The following is a 20004-nucleotide window of genomic DNA, read 5'->3' as shown; positions in this document are numbered from 1 at the left end:
ACTCCTGCTACAGGGGCAGTAATATTCTAAATGAGTGCTCTAACTCCTGCTACAGGGACAGTAATATTCCAAATGAGTGCTCTAACTCCTGCTACCAGGGCAGTAATATTCCAGCCAGTAGAAGGGGGAGAGACCAGGGAGAACCTGTTTCTTCCCTCTCAGGGGAATTTCCTCGGCAGTTCCTCATTAAGACTGATGGTGCTAAGGGATCGGGTCCTATTTTCACATGGGAGAAATAAAGCAGGTATTCCCCAGGGCTGTGTTCTCAACCCACATTCTCTGAGGACCATGATGTTCAATCCCACTGCACAGGGGAAGAGGAGATGATGAGAAAGGTCATTTTCAGCTGGACAGCCATGTACCCAACTAACAATTCCTCTGCCCTTAAGAAGGGGAGAACATATCAAATTCTACTAGCCAAAGCCAATAATGATAAATAACCATATTCCAAGTACAAGAAAGAGGAGCCAGATGCTCCAGTGAGTGAACTAAATCCCTCATAGTGAGGGATTCCTATACAGGAAGTTCTGCTATAGTGTAAGTCTTTAAAATAAAAAATAATAAAAGGTGAATGAGGAAGAGTGGGGCAGCCCTCTTATTTTGATTTTTGAAGCATTTTTTCAGAAAAATATAATTAATAATTAAGAGTTTAAAGGTCACTCTCTGGGAACTTGGCTGGGAATGAGGAAAAGTGAGGTTGAGAACTATTGCTTTCTTCTGTAAAGTATGCAAGGCTGAGATTTTTTCCCCATATAAACATACTGTATTTATGATTTTAATAAAATAGGTTAAATATTTTTAGCTATGCAGCAAACTCAAAATAGCATTGTTTTACCCAATTGTTCATTTTTATGTATTTATGAACTTAATTAAATAATGGTGGGTAAATATTTCCTACCTAAATTTTGTATTATTTTTCAGGCTACCAGCCATTCAAACAATATCCATTGCCAAAGCCTCCAAACTGGTCTTCCTGCTTCCACTCTTGCCCCTCGAGTCTACTCTCAAGGCTGTGCAACTGTAAGGGGGTACTTCAAATTCCACACAAACAGTGTTCCCAGAGTTGTGTCATGTGGTGGTACTGTCCATTCTCAGATCAGACAAAGAGATCTTTTAGAATCCTAATCAGATCATTTCCTGAACCCAAATGGCTTTCTGTCCCTGAAATTCTGAACACCGTACCACAGCCTATTTACATAAGCTAGCCTCTATCTATCTGTCCATATTCATTTTCTCCCACTTCCTTCTATTCACATCACGCTAACCTGCACTGCTGTGCTCTTATAAGAAAAGCCTGTTTTATTCCATCACAGGGCTTTTTGCACTTGCTTTTAGTGACATCTTGAATACTCTTCTTCCATCTCCAAGTGGCTTAATCCTTCGCTTAATTCAAGTCTTGCTCAACAACCACTTCTTTAAGAGGCTTTCTAGGACCACCCTATCTCCAACAGCTACTGACATCAAAATCCCTTCCATAATAGGAATGGATAGGCATATACCTGTTGCATGGCTCTCTCTTCAACTAAAATATATGCTTCAAAAACTCTACCTTGAGCAACCTGATGGAATAGGAGGTTCTTGACTATCCTTCCTCCCAAAGATGCACCAGGGAATCAATTCTCTCCAAGAGAAACAATCCGGTTGAAGAATTCCTACACACAAGATACTGAGAAAATACTTATATAAAGGCAGGTAGAAAAAGCTGAGATACACTGGCACACTAACCCTACCCTGAGCACAATGTCCCATAATCAGGAGGAAAACTTCAACTCCCAAAGGGAAAGGGGCTTGTACCACATACATAGTGCTCAGTCTCTACTGAGGGCTTGGCTCATAAATCACCATACTTGAGGAGCGTCAGAGAGATGGCATCAGAAGATCTCTCTCAAGCACAAACAACAAAAGTGGTTTTGAACTATGTGAGCATTGCCAGTTGCTGTAGCCCCAAGGATCAACCTAAACCAACCTTTGCCCTGGAAAGGATTTTGGGCTGCATGTTTTTCTAGCAGATCTCTGCAGTTTTGCCCTTCAATAATCAAATATCTGGAAGCCAAAATCACAAATAAAAAACGAACTTCTCTGAGCTTAGAAAGGATGCATGGCACCTCCATTGCTCTAAGAACAATTCTGCCCCCATGGAAAATATCTCCATGTAAAGAGGTGGGAGGCCTCTGACAGCAAGAACAGAGGAACAATATTCCTTGAGCCTTCTTCCCTGGCTTGCTCCTGACATAAATGTTTTCAATGTCTCATTGTAAGGAAGTGAGGGTACCTCTTCCTAGTCCCCAAAGGGGGAAGTAGGCACTCCCTACCCCATCCTCACTGACTTACTTCAATGGAAACTCCTGGTACTAGGAAGATGTGAAACTTCTGCTTGTTTGAACAGAAGAGTGGGAACTCCTGGACTTGCCAGAGCAATAAATTCATCTTGGTGGACTCTCCCTGAAAGTAGTTTCTGCATGCATTAAGTACCCCACCTTTTACAGCCTTCACCTGAATGACTGGCTCCCAAATAAACCATCCCTGGGAACTGATGGAATGCTGTACTGCTGAGAATAAAAAGGTGCCTTTAAACTTCCAAATGTCTAGCCATCATCTTCCAAGCTTAAAAATGACCCAAGGGATCAGGAGCGCAGCTATCTGTCTTAGACTCTCTTCTTGATGTAGGGCAGACTGAGTAGGAGATAAACTCTGGCTGTCAGTTTCTCTACAAAGAAATAAGAAACTAGAACACATATGTGATACTCCAACCTCTCTATCTGTATCCCAAGGGGTCTCCTTCTATCCACCCTTCTCATATCATCCATACAACTGGACAATCTAATTGGGGGAAAGGGGCCACTAAGAACAAAGCAGGTTGGACAAACACAAATAGCTTAGAATCTAGAATCTCTTAATAGACTGCTTGGAAAGAAACATCTTTTATGCAAGATCAGCATAACAAGACAGAAAAAGGTGGTTTTCTTATCCAATGTGCAGAAACCAATAGAAAGAATCAAGGAAAATAAAGAAACAGAGAAATATATTCCAAATTAAAAAACAAGATAAACATCTAGAAACTGATCCTAATGAAATGGGAGATGTATGTCTTTCCTGACAGGGAATTTAAAAACTAGTCCTAAGGATGCTTACCAAGAATAAAGAATAAACTCAGAATTTCAACAGAGAGAATATTAAAAAGTTCTGAACAAAATCATTGAGCTGAAGAATAACTGAACTCAAAAATTCAAAGGAGGAGTTCACATAAGACTAGATCAAGCAAAAAACAAGATTAGAAAACTTGAAGACAGGTCATTAGGAATCACCAAATCTGAGAAGCAAAAATAAATGAGAGTGAAAAAAAGAGTGTAGACAGCCTAAGGGACTCACAGGACTCCATCAAGCTGAATAATGTATGCAGGTACCAGAGTACCAGAAAGAGAAAAAAGAAAGAGAAGGATAGAGAATATATTCAAAGAAATAATAGCTGAAAACTTCTCAAGACTTGAAAAGGAATAAGAAATCTAGATTCAGGAACCTCAATGAAGAACTAAATCTGACGAATCCAAAGAAATCTATAACAAGACGTGTTATAATCAAATTGGAAAATAAAATAAAAATTTAAAGTTAAAGACAAAGAGCTACAAGAGAAAGTGACTTGTTACATAAAAAGTTACCTTCGTAAGACTATCAGATTTTTTTCAACAGAAACCCTGAAAGCCAGAAGGGGATTGGATGATACAGTCAAAAACCTGAAAGAAAACCAAGCCGCTTACCAAGGATATTATACCCAGAAATCTTCCAAAACAAAGGGGATAGAAAAAATTTCTTGGACAAACAAAAAGCTGAGGGAATTTATCACTACTAGACCTCCCTCACAGAAAATGTTTAAAAACAGCCCTTCAAGCTGAAGGAAAATATTGACAAGCAAAAACATAAAAACGTAAAACTTACTGGGCGGCACCTGTGGCTCAAAGGAGTAGGATGCCAGCCCCACATACCGGAGGTGGCAGGTTCAAACCTTGCCCTGGGCCAAAAATTGCAAAAAAACAAACAACAAAAACAAACACACACACACATATAAACAAACATATTGGTAAAAGTATCTAATAAATCTCACAACATTCTCATACTGTCCCAGTGGTATGGAAACCAATTATATCTCCAGTATGAAGGTTAAAAGACAAAACTATTAAAAATAACTAGAGCTACAATCATTTGTTTAAGGGATACAAACAATAAAAGATACAAAATGTAGCATCAGAAATAAATTGTTGGGGGGAGTAAAAGTATAGAGTCTGTATAAGTGATCAAAGTTACTGTGAACTTAAAACATCCTGTTATGAGTATAAGATACTTTATGTAAGCCTCATGGGAACCACAAAACAAACACCCTTAGCAAACACAAAGGATAAAAAGAGAGAATGTGAAGCACACTACCACAGAAATTGAAATATCAAACCACAAAGGAAGACAGAAAGGGAGGAACAGAGGAACAACGCATCTACAAATGAACCAGAAAACAAATAATTAAATGGAATAGTTAAGTCCCTACCTATCAATAATTAATTTGAATGTAAATAGATTAAATTATCCAATCAAAAGACATCAGGTGCCTGAATGAATAAAAAACACCCAACTAAATGCGGCCTCAAAGAGACCAATTTCTTCTCTAAGGACACACACAAACTGAAAGTGAAGGAAAAAGATAATCCATGCCGGGCGGCACCTGTGGCTCAAAGGGGTAGGGCGCTGGCCCCATATGCCGGAGGTGGTGGGTTCAAGCCCAGCCCCAGCCAAAAACTGAAAAAAAAAAAAAAAATATTATCCATGCAAATAGAAAGTAGGGTAGCTACACTTTACTAGATAAAATGCACTTTAAGTTGAAAACTGTAAAAACAAAGGTCACTGTATAACATGAAGGGGTCAATTCATAAAGAAGTTAAAACAATTGTAAATATGCATGCATAGAAACAGAGTAGAAAGATGATTACCAGAGCTGGGGGAAAGGGAGGAGGAAGGATGGAGAGAGAGGAAAGGTTGATCAAAAGTTGCGAAGTTTCAGTTAGACTGGAGGAATAATTTTAGTGACCTATATACACTGCAGGGTGACTAAAGTTAATAATAATGTATGGTATACTTCCAAATTGCTAAAAGAATAGATTTTTTAATCTCCTCACCCCAAAAGTAGGTTTGCGAGGTGATGGATATGTTAATTATCATGACTGAATCTTTCTGCGGTCTATGCATAGATCAAAACATCACCTTGTACCCCATAACTAAACACAATTATTTTTTCAAATAAAAATAAATTTCAAAAGGGCTATCTTGTCCACAGCTATATTCAAGTGCCCAAAAGAGTGCCTCCCACAGAACATCTGTGCAAATAGTGCCTCAATATTTGTTGATTAAATGCAATATGCTTTATAATATGATTTTCCCCAGATATAAATTATTAGGAAAATTTAAAAGTCACTCTTCAGAGACATACTCCATACCAGGCACTATATTAGATGATTTTCAGAAATTATTTTACAAATCATCATAGCAGCTCACTTAAGTATTAACCATTTCACAGATGAAGAGACATCAATTTAGAAAGAAAAAGGAAGGAAAGACTCCTACTCTACTATGGATAAGTTTATCATAACAAGATGGAAAATTGAAGACAAAGTCTAAGAAAGAAGAGAATGGAGGAGGGGAGAGAGAGATTATCACTGAGCTAAAAAAAAAAAAAAAAAGTATTGCAAATAACCTGGTTTCATTCTACTTTTTATGTATTCCAGCATCTGCACAATTCTTTGAGTTTGCTCTTTTCATTCACAACTGAAATGAAAACGAACTAAACCTAATAGTACCCAATTAATGTCAGAGATGTCTATTTGCAGTATGCTTCCTGATCTTTGTCTCAGCTGAGCCACATTTGAAACCTAATGCTTATCAGTTTTAAATTTGCTTTCATAAAACAAAAGCACAACAAATACATATGTATGTACACACATTTTTATATAGTTTCTCCCCCACAGAAAAGCACAGAGAAGGGCGATTCTGCTGAAGCTTAATTGTTGAGTACCAAAGCACCAAGTTATAACTCAAGCTGTTCATCAGCTAAAGAAAGAAAGGCTGAATTCAGCATACAAAATATAGCTTAGGAAAGTTGATGTATGAAAAAATGGCTTGTGTGAAATGAAGCCCAAAACGAGTTCCTAGAGGCACCAATGTTGGGGTCATCTCCATGTTGCTGTGTCCAATTAACATTTTCAATTCCTGTCTTACTTGACCACTCAAGAGCACTTGGCATTGTTTTCTCCTCCCTCTGTTAAGCAGCTATTTCCTTAGTTTCTGTCATCCTGATCATCTTAGCTTTCTACTTATATATCTGGCTCTTCCTTCTCCATTTTCTTTTCCAGGTCAGCCTCTCTCCTGTCTTAAATACTGAAGTTCTTTAAGGTCAGTCATTAAAATCTTCTTACTAAATTTCCTTTTTCTGTGACTCATCATCCAAACGCCATCTGACAATCACTATCCATGAGACAACTCTCCAGTTTGACTCCTGTGCCCAAATCCCTTCCTCGAGCTCCAGACAATTGACTTTCCAATCTGTTCTTATTTGCAGGATTACAGATGCAACATCTCACCTATTAGATGCCAATTTCTTACAGCAAGATCTATGGTGGATTAACGTGTATATCTCTGTATCACTGATCTCTTCAATAGTTTTAAGGGACAAAAAGGAAAGGGGAAAAAAATTCAAAGCCCAGGATTCTAAGATTTGGTGATCAGTCTTTACGGGAATTCTTGTAGAACTACACACTTGAATCATAGAACTTTAATTTTTCATACTTATTTGATAATTTGGCACCTGACATTTTAGGTATATTGGGCTACAACTATAAATAGAAACATTTATTCAAATGGAAATTTATATAGCAGACTATTATAAAAAATGTAAGCAGAGTGAACCTAGTCGAAGCAAGGATGAGAGAAGAAGAATGGGCATCATCTCAAGTTTCCTACTTACTACTGCTCAAGAACAGATGCAATTCTGGTTAAGAAAACAAGAGCTTCCCAAGCGTAGGCTAGAGTTGTCTTGTTATATTTCAGAATTTTTTTCTGATGATATTCAGCATTTTGTAAGCCTTTTTAGCTAAAGCAGTATTTTTAGTCTGAGAATTTTTTTTTCTAAAGAACCAAATTAAGACTCTCATCTCTTTAAATAAAATTTGGAATATATTTCCCTAAATATGTTAAAATAGTAAGATTATAGTCTTCCTGGTAGCAGAACTTATTTTTCCCCACCTTCTAATAAAAAATTCCATGCAAATCCAGAAATATACATATTTTTAAAAATAGGGTAACAACACTATAGACTAAATATGAAGCTGTAACCCAATTGCCAGAGGCATGTCCATTAATTTTATAACCCATGGATAAAATTGGAGATGTTGCTTCTCTACACACATGTGTTCTCCCGTTGCATCAGAATAGCAAGCATGACGATGAGGATGATCTCTATCATCACTCTGCCTACCCCCACCCCCAGGATAAGACAGCAGAAATGCCCTACAATAAAGGGAGCCAAAAGCCACCCTGAGGACCATATCTGGAGAAAGCAACCCCTCTCTCACACTATCTAACACTCCATCTCCAGATACATTATGAAAATGGTGTCTAGATAGCAAAAGATATAAAGCAAAAATCAAAGGAAACAGAACATGCTGAACATAATGGAAAACAGTAAGATTAAATACATCAATAAGGACTTATAAAATGTTTCAAACTCCACTATTAAAGACTAGACAAAAATCATATGAAATAATTTTCCTCAGTACACAATAATCCAGAAATGTGCATGTGTACACCTATCAGATGTACAGGTGTACACATGTTTGTACTAAATGTACACCTAGGTGAATATATGGACATGAGGGTATCTATAATAGAGATACTTACCAATCTCTGACAAACTCCACTAGAAGACAGTAGTTTCAATGTTAAATCTGGACAAAATAGAATCCTTATCTAACACACATACTAAACAGATCTCAGAAAACTACATTTCACTGACTCTAAGAATATACTCATGAATCTTTATATTACTATGAGTCTGGTATCAAAACATATCAGTTAAACATGGTTATAAAGGCAAAAATATAATTTCGATAGTATAATTTACTCAAAGAAGATATAACATAGAAACGATTACTACAATCATATTAATTATTAGATATAGCCAACCTTTAATCTTAAAGTCAAATTTGCGATGGAAAAAATAACAAAACTAAAAATAACAATGCCAAGAATAGTTCAGCCAACTATATGCTCTGTCAACAAAAAATTATAAGTCTATTATTAAAGAGAAAACAAACTCAACAGTTGAAATTTTAAAATTATTCTTCTAATTAACTATGTCAATATGGGTTCAAGAAAAAACATCTGAAATAAGATTAAATTTTTACATAAAAATAAGTTTTGTTTTGTTTTTGTGTGTGTGTGTGCAGTTTTTGGCTGGGGCCAAGTTTGAACCCACCACCTCCGGTATATGGGGCCAGCGCTCTACTACTTTGAGCCACAGGTGCTGCCCAAAATTAGTTTTTAATATAACATATGTATTGATGCCAAAATGTACTCAGAGGTAAATTCATAGCTTTGTATATTTTCATTATCTTACTATGAAAAGCAGAAAATAAAGTAAGCATCCTGACCAAGAAGTCAGATTAAAGGGCCACTTTCTTACTCTGGCTACCCCTCCCTTAGTCCTCTTTTTAAAAAAACTCTAAAGGAAACACAAAGGAAGGACAGAAACTACTGACTCATAAAACAGAACTTATAAAGTTAACAAGTACATCTGTGAAACCCAGATAATTTGGCAGCTCTAATGAATACTTTTTAAAACAGAGAATGCAAGGCTGGGTGTGGTAGCTCACGCCTGTAATCCTTGCACTCTGGGAGGCCGAGGTGGGTGGACTGCTTGAGCTCAGGAGTTCAAGACCAGCCTAAGCAATAGCAAGACCCTGTCTCTAGAAAAATAGCCAGGCACTGTAACAGGTGCCTGAAGTCCCATGTACTCAGGAGGCTGAGACAAGAGGATCACTTGAGCCCAAGAATTTGAGGTTGCTGTGAGCTACTGTGTTATGGCACTCTACTGAGAGTGACTAAGTGAGACTGTCTCAAATGAAAGAAAAAAAAGAGAGAAAGAGAGAGAGAGAAGGGAAGGAAGGAAAGGAAGGGGGAAAGGAAAGGAAGAAAGACAGACAATAGTCACATACTCCACAAAGGAATACTCCACCCTTCATATGATACCCTTCATACATATATTGCTAAAGGGTTCACATCAATTAATAAAATCAAAATTTCACTAGAAAAGTGGGAAAGGGATACTAGACTATAAACACACAAAAATTCACCCTCACAACCAATCACAAAGGAAGGAACAAACTCAGTAGCTCAGCTATCTGATTGACAAATACAGCCTCAAAATTGTTCAAGCCCTTTGCCCCAGTCACATTTCTGTTATAAAAATTCATCACCAACTTGAAAGTTATAAATGAAAATATTCAAACCATAAAGTTTACAAAGTAATGTGTAAGGTTTCAAAAAGCAAAGCAGAACATCAATAATGCTCTATAGGGCAGCACCTATGGCTCAAAGGAGTAAGGCGCTGGCCCCATATGCTGGAGGTGGCAGGTTCAAACCCAGCCCTGGCCAAAAACTGCAAAATAATAATAATAATTATACTGTATAAATTAGAGGCTCCCAAACACAAACCAATAGTTATTTACTTATTTTAAAGCAATGTGAAGAAAAGAAAGACTCTTCCTTACTATTCATCTAATATTAGAATTTTGGAGCTAGCAGAACTTAGATCAATTCTTCTTTAATAGTTTTAATTATTTAATGAGATGATTACATGAGAACGCCTTTTAAAGCTTACTTTCTGAAATGCCTGTATGCATACGCTGAGGAAACACTCAGCCTATTAAAGATCTGGTAAGACCACCGTGAAATGTACTGTTCAGTTAGGAACTACTCAGCATCAGCTCCAACTCTGAGATTTTTCTATATTCTCTTTCCAAGTTCATTTTGAAATGGAAAGCAACACTCACGCTCAGTGTCCAATATTTATTTTCTGTTGCTAATGGGGTGATTTATCTGTGGTTTTATAATGAATAAATTTACACAACTGCCAATGTAATTTAAAAGCCTCCAGCACATCACCTAATTAAAGACTATTTAAAAGTCTAAATAAATATGCACTGGCCTTTCCACGGTATTGGCCCAACAAACTTATAGAGTATTATTTAATTGTGCTTTTTGTTCCTTAATATAGACTATCATTTTAATTACTCTGTCATCTCACTCATTACTGCAAATAGTTTCACCATGCCTAGGTGAAAATAAGCCATTTTTCTGTAGTTCTCTTTAGAACAGTGGTTTTCCACCTTGGCGACACACCGAAACTCCCTGAGAAGCTTTAAGACTACATCCCCTGAGACTAATTTAATTAGTGGAGGGTACAACCTGAATAATGAGATTTTTTAAAAAAGCTCTCCAGGTGATTCTAACATGCAGCCAAGGTAAGAATCACCACTTTTTTTTTTTTTTCTTTCTAAAGGAAATCATATCAAAGTCTTTAAATTTAAAACACAGTGGACAGAAAATGACATTTTTGAACAACAGTTCCATAATGTGATGCTTGAATATTATTCAGATTCTAAGAAATAACATCATTTGACCCATGATATGTCTACTATTTACAATTATTAGACCTAGCCTAGCCTAAAACCTGAAATAGAAGTATCATAACATTCTGAAACCCATCTCTTCCTCCCCAAAGATCTCAATAAATTTGAAATGCTATAAAGTAACAAAATATCTCAAAAGTGGTCTGCCTCACTAGCAAATGACAACTGGGAAGATTCCTACTCAGAATTCCCATACTTTATTTTCTGGCAGTCCACCTTTTGAATTTCACTTTGAAACATCTCACAAACTATATTGTTTATCTTGTCAGAATACAAACTAAGAGAGCTGTTTCCATTATAAAACAAAACAAAACCTGACAAGGGAAAAAACATACAACATATCTTAGATCACTTTACTGTGATCTACAGTAGCCACTGTAGATCTTTACAGTAGCCATTACATATCAAAATTAGTTGATTTCATTTTGGAAAGAAAGCAGCAAACGCCACTGTCGCTTAATCGGCTTGAGTTGTCATTAGCACAACTCACTCCTCCCAATTAAGTGCTGTGATCTCCGGGTACCCTGTGGAGGGTGAGAAGAATCGGGGGGAGCAATAAGCATTTTTTTCTCTGAGATACTGTATGAAGTCCAGTCTCCCGTTTTACTTAATGTGTGGTTTCCCATTCACTCCCCACAGGACAAGGCCTTTCCTATTATTAACAGCAGCAAACCCTATAACCCATCTTTTCTATAGTTGCACCACAATGTATCAAAACCCAAGGAGCACAAAGGATAGATGATGCTAGCTCCATCAAGAGCATGGCATTGGAGACTATCACTGGATCTGCTGGAAACCTGCCAGCAAGAAAACAAGGCACACTGTGAGATCCCATGCTGCTTACTTGTCTCTGGGGTTTGGTAGTGGCCTTAGGAAAGTGTCACTTCAAAGTCATCAGTTCTATATCAACAGGTTTTATCATTTTTACAGTCTTCTTTAGAAAGATGAGGTGAACTCTGGCAGTCTCAAAATATGCTTAGCAACTCCACAGAAAAGTAGAAGCCCCTTTCCTTTGCCTTTATATTAGTTTTCCTCTGTCTTAGACCTCACTAACCCTTTAAGGCATGGACTGAATCGGAGACTTACCTGTACGCAACAGACACTTGCTAAGTTCTTATATGTCATGCCCACATGTGCTCAGAACAGACATCAGACATCAGACATTGATTGATAGTGTTATAAAAGGCCCAAAGGGCAACACAACGTTAAGGTACAATGCACCTGTCACAAGAAAAGGGATTTTCAGCCTTTGTAGGACCATAGCTCAAATTTAATAAATCCGGTTCTTTTCCTGAGCTTGGAGATCACTCAGAAACCATAAGATTAAAAACAAACAAACAAATAGGTAAATAAAAACGTAACTACTGCTTCCGGAGGGAGACAGAGATGGCCATTTTACTGCACAACGTTCAGATCAGAGTTGGAGGCACAAAGCCTACTGTGTGTTATTTCTCCACAGTGCTCTCTTCCAGATCAAGTTTACTCAAGTCTACTACCTCCCCACCATCTGCAACCCCACAGCATTATTTATATACATTCTCAAACTTAAGATTCTATCATGGAAAATCATACAAAGTGGTGGGAGTGATGACCCAAAAAGGTTTAATAAGGTACCATTCAGCGTGATTCAGGGGCAAAGCATGTTGAACCATAAAGAACATGGGTATATGAATCATACGGAAAGTTACTAGGTACCATTTTAATGTTTTTAATTCCCTCCTCATTATTTCTAGTTAAAACATTAGTTGGCTTCTTTTCAGCATCTGACTTTTACTAAATTTAATAATAAAAACAAAAATAATGAACAGAGCGATTACTGAGTAGAAACCCATAGAATCTGGCTAATCAGAACTATCATATGCATCTTAAATGTAGTTATGAACTTAGACCTGAAGTCTGTGAACTCACTTCTACCTACAAGTTAAGGTCCTTAACCTCTTCTATGCTGGTCATTATTCTTGCCAGGCCCTCCCTACCTTCTAAAATCAAGGAACTCTTCTATTACTTTTTCCTCCAATGTCTCAATGCTTTCCAGAAGTATGATGAATTTCCTTTATTTATACTTGATTTGCTTACTTATTGTTTTTCTACTTTCCATCCTGATTCCACCTTTAATCAATGATCTAGAATCATCCAAAGTTCATGATCAGGGTCAGTAGAGAGCAAAGGTAAGCATTACAGGTTTAACCACCATTCACTCTCAAAGTCATTTTTCAGTGGCTCTTTGTGACGTCATACTCATACTCCTGTCATGCACACCCGCCTAGATGTGTTCGTTTAGGTGTGATCACATGGCATCTAGCATTCTGTCAGTGTCTAGCCCATACTCACCCCCAGAATTTCTGGAAAGCCATCAGTAGTCAATTGGAGGGCCGACTATTATTCCTCTCAGTTGAAATATTCCAGCCAAAAGCAAATAAATACATGTTTGTTAACTGTGCATTTAACTCTATTAAGCTTTCTCCAGTAGCTCATGGACAATAGCTCATGGACACAACCTCTTACTAGCTTTGTGAGCCATTTTAGGCAGGTGAAGAAAGAAAAAAAAAAAAAACAGTGCTGCTCAGCTCTGATTCACCAATCCTACAGAGTGAAAGGATTTTGACAGAGGAGAAACCTGAGTCCTGGCCTCCAGGGTAAAGCTCTTATCTCTGTGATTAATTTTCTTCATTTGTAAAATGAGGGCCCTTTCAGATCTCAACTTCTGAGTCTCTAAATTTCCAAAGTTGAAAGAAGTGAGTAAGCAGCAATATGCATTTCAATGACAACAATTTAAGCTATTAAATCTTTTTACTGAATGTCTGACTAGTTGAAGATACAGAATAAAAATATACAATGGATTAGTGATTTTGCAATTATCCTGTTACTTCTTTTATAGAACCCAACTGTATAATTCGAGACTTAAAGTAAGTTTTTGGCATTAATTATTGGCTTGTGCATCAAATTCACATGAACATAGTTAAATTCTCATTTCGTTTTGCCCTGGGAGGAAACCAGCCTGCCAAGAATTATTTCAGCTGCCTTTAGCAAGCAGCATGTTACTATAAGGGGTGAGGCTTTTGAATAAGGTAAACACTTAGGTTGTCATGAGGCATCCATCTTAATAAAAAATAAAAAAATTCATAAAATTTGATTTATACTCAATGCTCTAAGCACTTAGAAAATACAAATTTCTAACCATTCCAACTATTTTGTCATAGAATATATGTAGTGTTTTGTGTCTTTTTTTGTAGTTTAAAATTATTTTTGGTAATGTCTGGATAAGGCTACACCAATAGTCTCCTCAGCGGTATTGTTGAATGTACTTGTTTGCCAATTCAAATAATTTTGAACAAACATTCTATTTAAACAGGTGGAGTCAGGGAAAACTGCACTATTTGAACGACCAAACAACCAAGGGAGAGTCTGCTTCATCAACAAAATGCAACAAGTTTTCACAGCAAAGTCAACTCCTAGTAAATGACTTTTTGTAAAAGGCATCTTCAAGGATAATAGTGCAAGGAGCAACAGCCTCTTAATTTTACCAAACATTATTTTTATATTTAGTATACTAAGTACAAGCTTAAATGCAATATGAATGATAAAATTGGAGACTGGATAACATAAACTTTATTATGAATTCATACTACAAAATAGATACCAAAAATTACACTAGTAGAATGACTACTGAACTTAACCTGAGTTGAGAAGAGTACATGGATAACTCAGAAAAGATGCAACACAAGCAACTGGTTAGGAAGTCTGGGATGCATGGGAGTGGAGTGCAGTGCTCACCCAAACACTGCAAAGCATTCAGAACTGACCATTAAAGGTGGTCAGTTTAATCACGCCAACTGGTTTGGGCATAGGGAATGATACCACAATTTATTTCTCTTCTCCAACATGAGGCATTGGCTAGAGGATATGGAAATCCCTACCAGCTCTAACTTTCTGTGACTCTGAACTACCTGAAGGATTAGGTTACCAGATCTGTAGGGAAATATACCATAAGCACTCCCAGAGTATAAATGATTCCCAAACTGCTTCCCGGTTGGTGCTTGTTTTTAAAGGTTGAGTGAGCACACTTATAAAACTTTCAGTAGATCTTACGTATACAATACAGTATTGATAACTATAGGCAGTTTCATAGGGGTACACTGACTTCCAAATTCACTTTGTGTACATGATATATGTGCAGCTTTTTATACGTCAAGCATACCTCAAAAAATTAATCTCAAAGGTGAAATGGGAGTAGGAGGGTGTTGAGAGGGGTTAGGGAGGTTAGGGAGATTGCATTTACTCTGAACTACAGTTACATTTCAAGTCGATTCAAAATCTCTCCAAATTTCTAAAAATGCCTCATTTGCTGAAGCTAAGACCACAGAAAACTAATAAATGTCTGTAAGTCTAGGTATGCCTTGAGCAAACTACAATCTCTCTAGATCTCTTGTCACAAACCGAGGGAACTGTCAGATTTCTACAGAACCTTCCATGTCCTACATTCTATTAACTAAATTTCCTAGACAGTTTCTAATTGTAAACATTTACCCATTTAGGCGATGTGACTCATTACCTTCCTCTGCCACAAGAACATCAGGCTCCTGGGGTCTCGTTTTAAAACTAAAGTTAGCAGACATTTCACCCGAGAAACAAATTCCTTACCTCTTTGGGGAGTTAGCATAAAACAAAACAAAGCATTCTGAAAGCATTGTGTTATGAAGTAATCACCAACAGTGCGTTTCATCAGGCCTGCCCAGACCAAGACTATTTTACAGAACTGCATACCTTCTTCAGTGTTTGTTCATTTGACCTCCTGGTCCTATGGCAGTAGAGGAAACTTTGGTTTTTATTCATTGAGGAAATTTTCTACCTCTCCCTAGTGGAGATTTCTCGCTAACAGAAGAAAAGTGCTCAGACTTCACCTGTTTCACCTAGCTACACGCTCCTTCAGACCCAGAGCAAAGCCCACGCCACGCCGGGCTGGGGTGGGGTGGGGGGTAGGGCTGGATGGGGAGGTACAGGAATGCATCGCTGCTGTTAGAAATTAAAGTTGATGGGAGTTGCATTCTAATCCGGCCAGAGCTGCGCCTGCCGGGTGCAACCACAGGCGCGGCGGGCGCTGCTGGTCGGGCTGGGTCTCACGGATGGTGAGCTGACAGCTCCCGCCAGCCCGCGCTGAGGGGGGAAGAGGGGTCCGCTGCTACCCCACACCCGGCGTGCGAAAACACCGTCTTGTCCTCAAAGATTATTTCACGGAAGAACAGAAGGCAGGTACCCCAGAGGTCTCCCAGGAGAAACCCCCAAGGAGAAGTGGTGACAGGAGGCTCGGGTCCCGCCACTCACCTTCTGCTGCCTCCGAGCCATGTCGGTGGGCTGCTTGGCGTTGAAGGGGTACGCGATGCACCTCACCACGAAGACGTAGAGCTGCAAGCGGATCCTCCGCTCCTGCTCCTCGTCCAGCTGCCGTTCGGGCTCGTCTCGTCCCTCGCTGAGCACCGAGGGGCTCGGGCTCACGGGTCTGGCCGCGCCGCCGCCGCCGCCGCCCGCGCGTCCCAGCGCGTCCCGCCGCCCTTCCCGAGCCGGGGCCGGCTGCGCTCGCTGCGAGCCGCCCGCCGCCACCAGCACATCGCGGCTCTCCTCTTCCAGCCCCTCGTCCGACTCCTCTTCGCTGGAAGACGGGTCCAGCATGGTGCTCGGGGGACCCCGCCGCGCGCCTCGCTGCCCCCAGGCGCCTCACCCCCGGCGGCTGCACCCGCAGGTCCTGAGGAGTCGCTGGGCTGGCAGTAGCGGCCGCAGAACGAAAGGGAAACTGGCCAGGGCTTTCCGGACACGTCGAGTTAGACACAGGAGTGTTTCCTACCACCGGGCGAAAGGGGCGGGCAGGAGCGGGAGGACTGGGAGGGGGGAGCGGAGCCGCCGGCTTGAATAGGCGGAGTTAGCGCGGGGGACGAGCCTGAGCGCTTGGGGAGCTGCTCCGCCAGCCCCCCGGCGCGCCGGCCCTGCGGCCGCGCGGAACCCGCCGGCAGAGGTGGCGTGGCCGGAGCGCTCGGACGCAGGTGGGAAACCTGTGGCGCCTACAACTAGCAACACGTGGAGTGGCAGGTTGCGGCGCGGCGCGGCGCGGGGCGGCGGAGTGCGCGTGCGCGCGCCGCAGCCGGGGCCAGGGCGCCTGGGCTCCCGGAGCTCGCAGTGGCTAAAGCAGGGGAGTCTCCACCTGGGGCTGCGTGGACTGCCCTGAGCCCCGCACACATCATCTTCTCCTTCCTCAGGCCTCCTCGGGAGATGGGAGTGGGATAGGAGGACGGAGAGGGGTGACCCTCGCGCCTGGGACTTCTCTCAGGCGCGAACCCGATGCCCAGGGTTGATCCCAAGCGCGGAAAAGTGGGACTGGAGCCGATCATCTCCAAATATCATTATGAGGAGACTTTGAAAAGTCTCTCGCCCTGCCCTCCTGCTGTTTGACTTTTATGCTGAAGTCCAGTTTATAAAAGTCGGCCTGTAATGGAAAGAAAAAAAACCCACGACGTTTACTTTTTGAACTCTTTCATCCCTGCAGATGCAAGAACAAGATAGGTTTTATATTTGCAAAATGACACTTTGATTCAGTTCAAACATAGCTCTATTATTTTCTGGGTTGGGATGAGATTGACTTAAAACAGGCTGTATATAGTAGACGTTTATTCAGTAATGTGTGAGCGACGGCCGGGTATGCGTCACTGTAATTAGCCTTTTCCGAGGCCGCGGTGCACTGAAGCTTTCAACGCTTGGTCTCTGCTGGCTTTGGCCTCAAGTGGGCGTCTCATAGCTGCACAGGAGCCCTACCTTTTCTGACCACATTGCTCACTTGTGATGCCAGAACCTCGTAGGCGTTTCTTTTTGTGATTCTGTGTCCTTAGTCCTGACAGAGGGGAGAAACGGGCAAAACAGTGCATTCAACACAAGGTGCAGTGTGCAGGGGGCAGGCTGGCAGGGAGTGACGAAGCTCAGTGGAAGTTAACACAGGGCAAATGAAACTACTACCAGCTCTGAGCTTGTCTAACGCATAGCCGAATATTTACCAGTGTTAGCTTTTACAGGCCACTTCCATGGTTAGGTACAGGAGATCCTTTCCTTCTGCATTTACTGCCATTCTCCTTAAGTGGGGTAAAAGACAGGAGGCAACTCTTTTACTCTGGGGGAAACTTGCTTATTTGTCAATCCTTAACTGATCCCATAGTGATAAAAGTTATTTTACTAAGGGCACGGCTGTGGGCTGATGGCCAACTGCCAAGAAACTGGAAATCTCAAAAACTGACGTATCTCAAGACAGGGCTTCATTTTTGACAAGGCAGATGATAAATCACAATTTTACTCATTTAAGTCATAATAACTGTTATTTGCAGTCTGCAAAGCTCTATGAAACTGTTTAATAACACCATCAAAATAATCTTCTGAGGCAGATGATATTATTATTGATTGCTTTTTGTACCAGATTTTTGCACTAAGCTCTTTACATACATTGTCTCACTTCTCTTTACTTCCACGACATTGGTAAGGAACCTGAGACTTAGAAAATCCTCTTTCCTTAGGTTACAGAACTAGCAACCAGTAGAATAAGAACTCAGCACCATTTTGTATTTTCAAATATTGCCATTTTCTTCATAATAAATTATTATATTAAATGTACGATGTTTATTAAACTGATAAATAAGAATTTAATTTCTAGGGAAATTGAAGTAAAGTTTAAATAAAGCAGCTTTATTGCTTTTTTCTTGCCAGCCAACCAAGGTATATTTTTCAGTTTCTTTTATTAATTAATACTACTTAATATGATCACTTATTCTTTTCTTATTAAAAATGGTTATCAAATCAAAGATCTTCAAGCCTAGGGGATCCCAATGGAAAATATCTAATAATTTTTAGAACTTCATATGTAGTACATTCTCCGTGAAAATGAAGATGGTTAAGAGACATAAATTAAAGAAATATCCAAATGACAGCAAAGAGAATGTTTAAGGATTTCATTAATTAAACATACATTGATTATGAAACTAACACATGTTAAAGCTATCCTGGATGTATTTGGAAAAAGACACAGTGCTTAAGAAGTTTATCAGTTAAGGAATATGAAATGAGAAAACAATTTATTAAAAAAGAAAATCAATGGAGTGGAGAGTGGGGTGGGGCTCATGGTGTATGACACCACTCTTGGAGGCAGGACATAATTATAATAGGGACTTTACCTGACAAATGCAATCAGTGGAACCTGGTTCTCTGTACCCTCAATAAATCCCCAACAATTAGAAAAAAGTGGATAATAAATAAAAACAAATAACAAACTTAAAAAAAAGAAATCAATATTGGGATTGTAGCCCCATAGTTGTTCCAATGTCCTGGGAAATAATGGCAATACAGAAAAAAAAAAAAAAACTCAGGAAATAGTAAGAGAAGGCTCCAAGGATGCCTGACATAGTTCTTAAAGAATGGTTCAGAGTCCTCAAGGTGAGAGCCCTGCAGGCAGGAAGAACAGCATGTACAAAGGCATGTAATTGTCTGTCCCATTTGGAGAATTGCAAGTAAACTGCTATGACGGAAGTGAAAGTTATATTCAAAGATGTGGGAGATGAGACTAGAGAACAAACAGGAGTAAATTCAGGATTGGTCTTGATGCCATGCTTTGAATTGTAAACTATATCCTAAAGAAATGGTTATATATATATATAACCTATATATATATAGGATATATGTGTGTGTGTATGTGTGTCTGTGTGTGTGTCTGTGTGTGTGTGTGTGTGTGTGTCTGTGTGTGTGTGTGTTTTAAGTAAGGTAGAACATATTGTGATCTGTAACTCCTAAGAATCATTCTGGAGCAATATAAAGTCAATAAACAAGAGCCAAGAAGAGATTACTAAGGAAGTCTGGGAAAGAAACAATGGGGCCTTGAATTTAAGAGAGAGGACAAGAAGAGAAGGAAAGTTGAAGAGATGGACAGAGGAATTAATAGATATGTATGAGAACCTGAGGAAGTGGGTAAAAGATGGAACACACTCTCCAGACTAGGGGAACTTGATTAATGGTAGGTGAAATATGGTCTTGGAGAAGACAAGTTGGTTTGGAGAAGTATCAAGTCTTTGTTGAGCTTATATAACAATAGACAGTGATTCTAGACACAGCTGGAAGTGCACATTTGTTACTCAAATCTGGATTAGACAATGATCAGCATATTGGTGTGGGCTGAAGTTATAGATATGAATGATAAGGTCTAGAAATTTTAAGTTTAGAGTGAGAAGAGGGCCAATAATAAGTCTCAGGGAAATGTTTT

At 39.6% G+C, this 20004-nt stretch overlaps 1 protein-coding gene across 3 annotated transcripts in view; it reads right to left on the bottom strand.

Annotated features, from left to right (window-relative positions):
* The window catches only part of CADPS2 (calcium dependent secretion activator 2), a 499168-nt gene extending 482370 nt beyond the window's left edge, over positions 1-16798 (bottom strand). For 2 of the 3 annotated variants that reach the window (XM_023513206.1, XM_023513207.1), the window contains exon 1: positions 16047-16554. In XM_023513206.1, the coding sequence (XP_023368974.1) occupies positions 16047-16391 (345 nt within the window). In that variant the 5' untranslated portion in view covers positions 16392-16554. Of the gene's footprint in view, positions 1-16046 lie in introns of all 3 variants that reach the window. The other variant, XM_003789780.2, reaches the window with a different exon arrangement.
* Between the last annotated feature and the right edge of the window lie 3206 nt (positions 16799-20004).

Source organism: Otolemur garnettii, unplaced genomic scaffold (assembly GCF_000181295.1).
Source record: "Otolemur garnettii isolate 467f Iridium unplaced genomic scaffold, OtoGar3 scaffold00037, whole genome shotgun sequence".
Taxonomy (NCBI): domain Eukaryota; kingdom Metazoa; phylum Chordata; class Mammalia; order Primates; family Galagidae; genus Otolemur; species Otolemur garnettii.
Note: the sequence above shows the minus strand (reverse complement) of the source record. Positions and strands in the feature narration are given on the sequence as shown.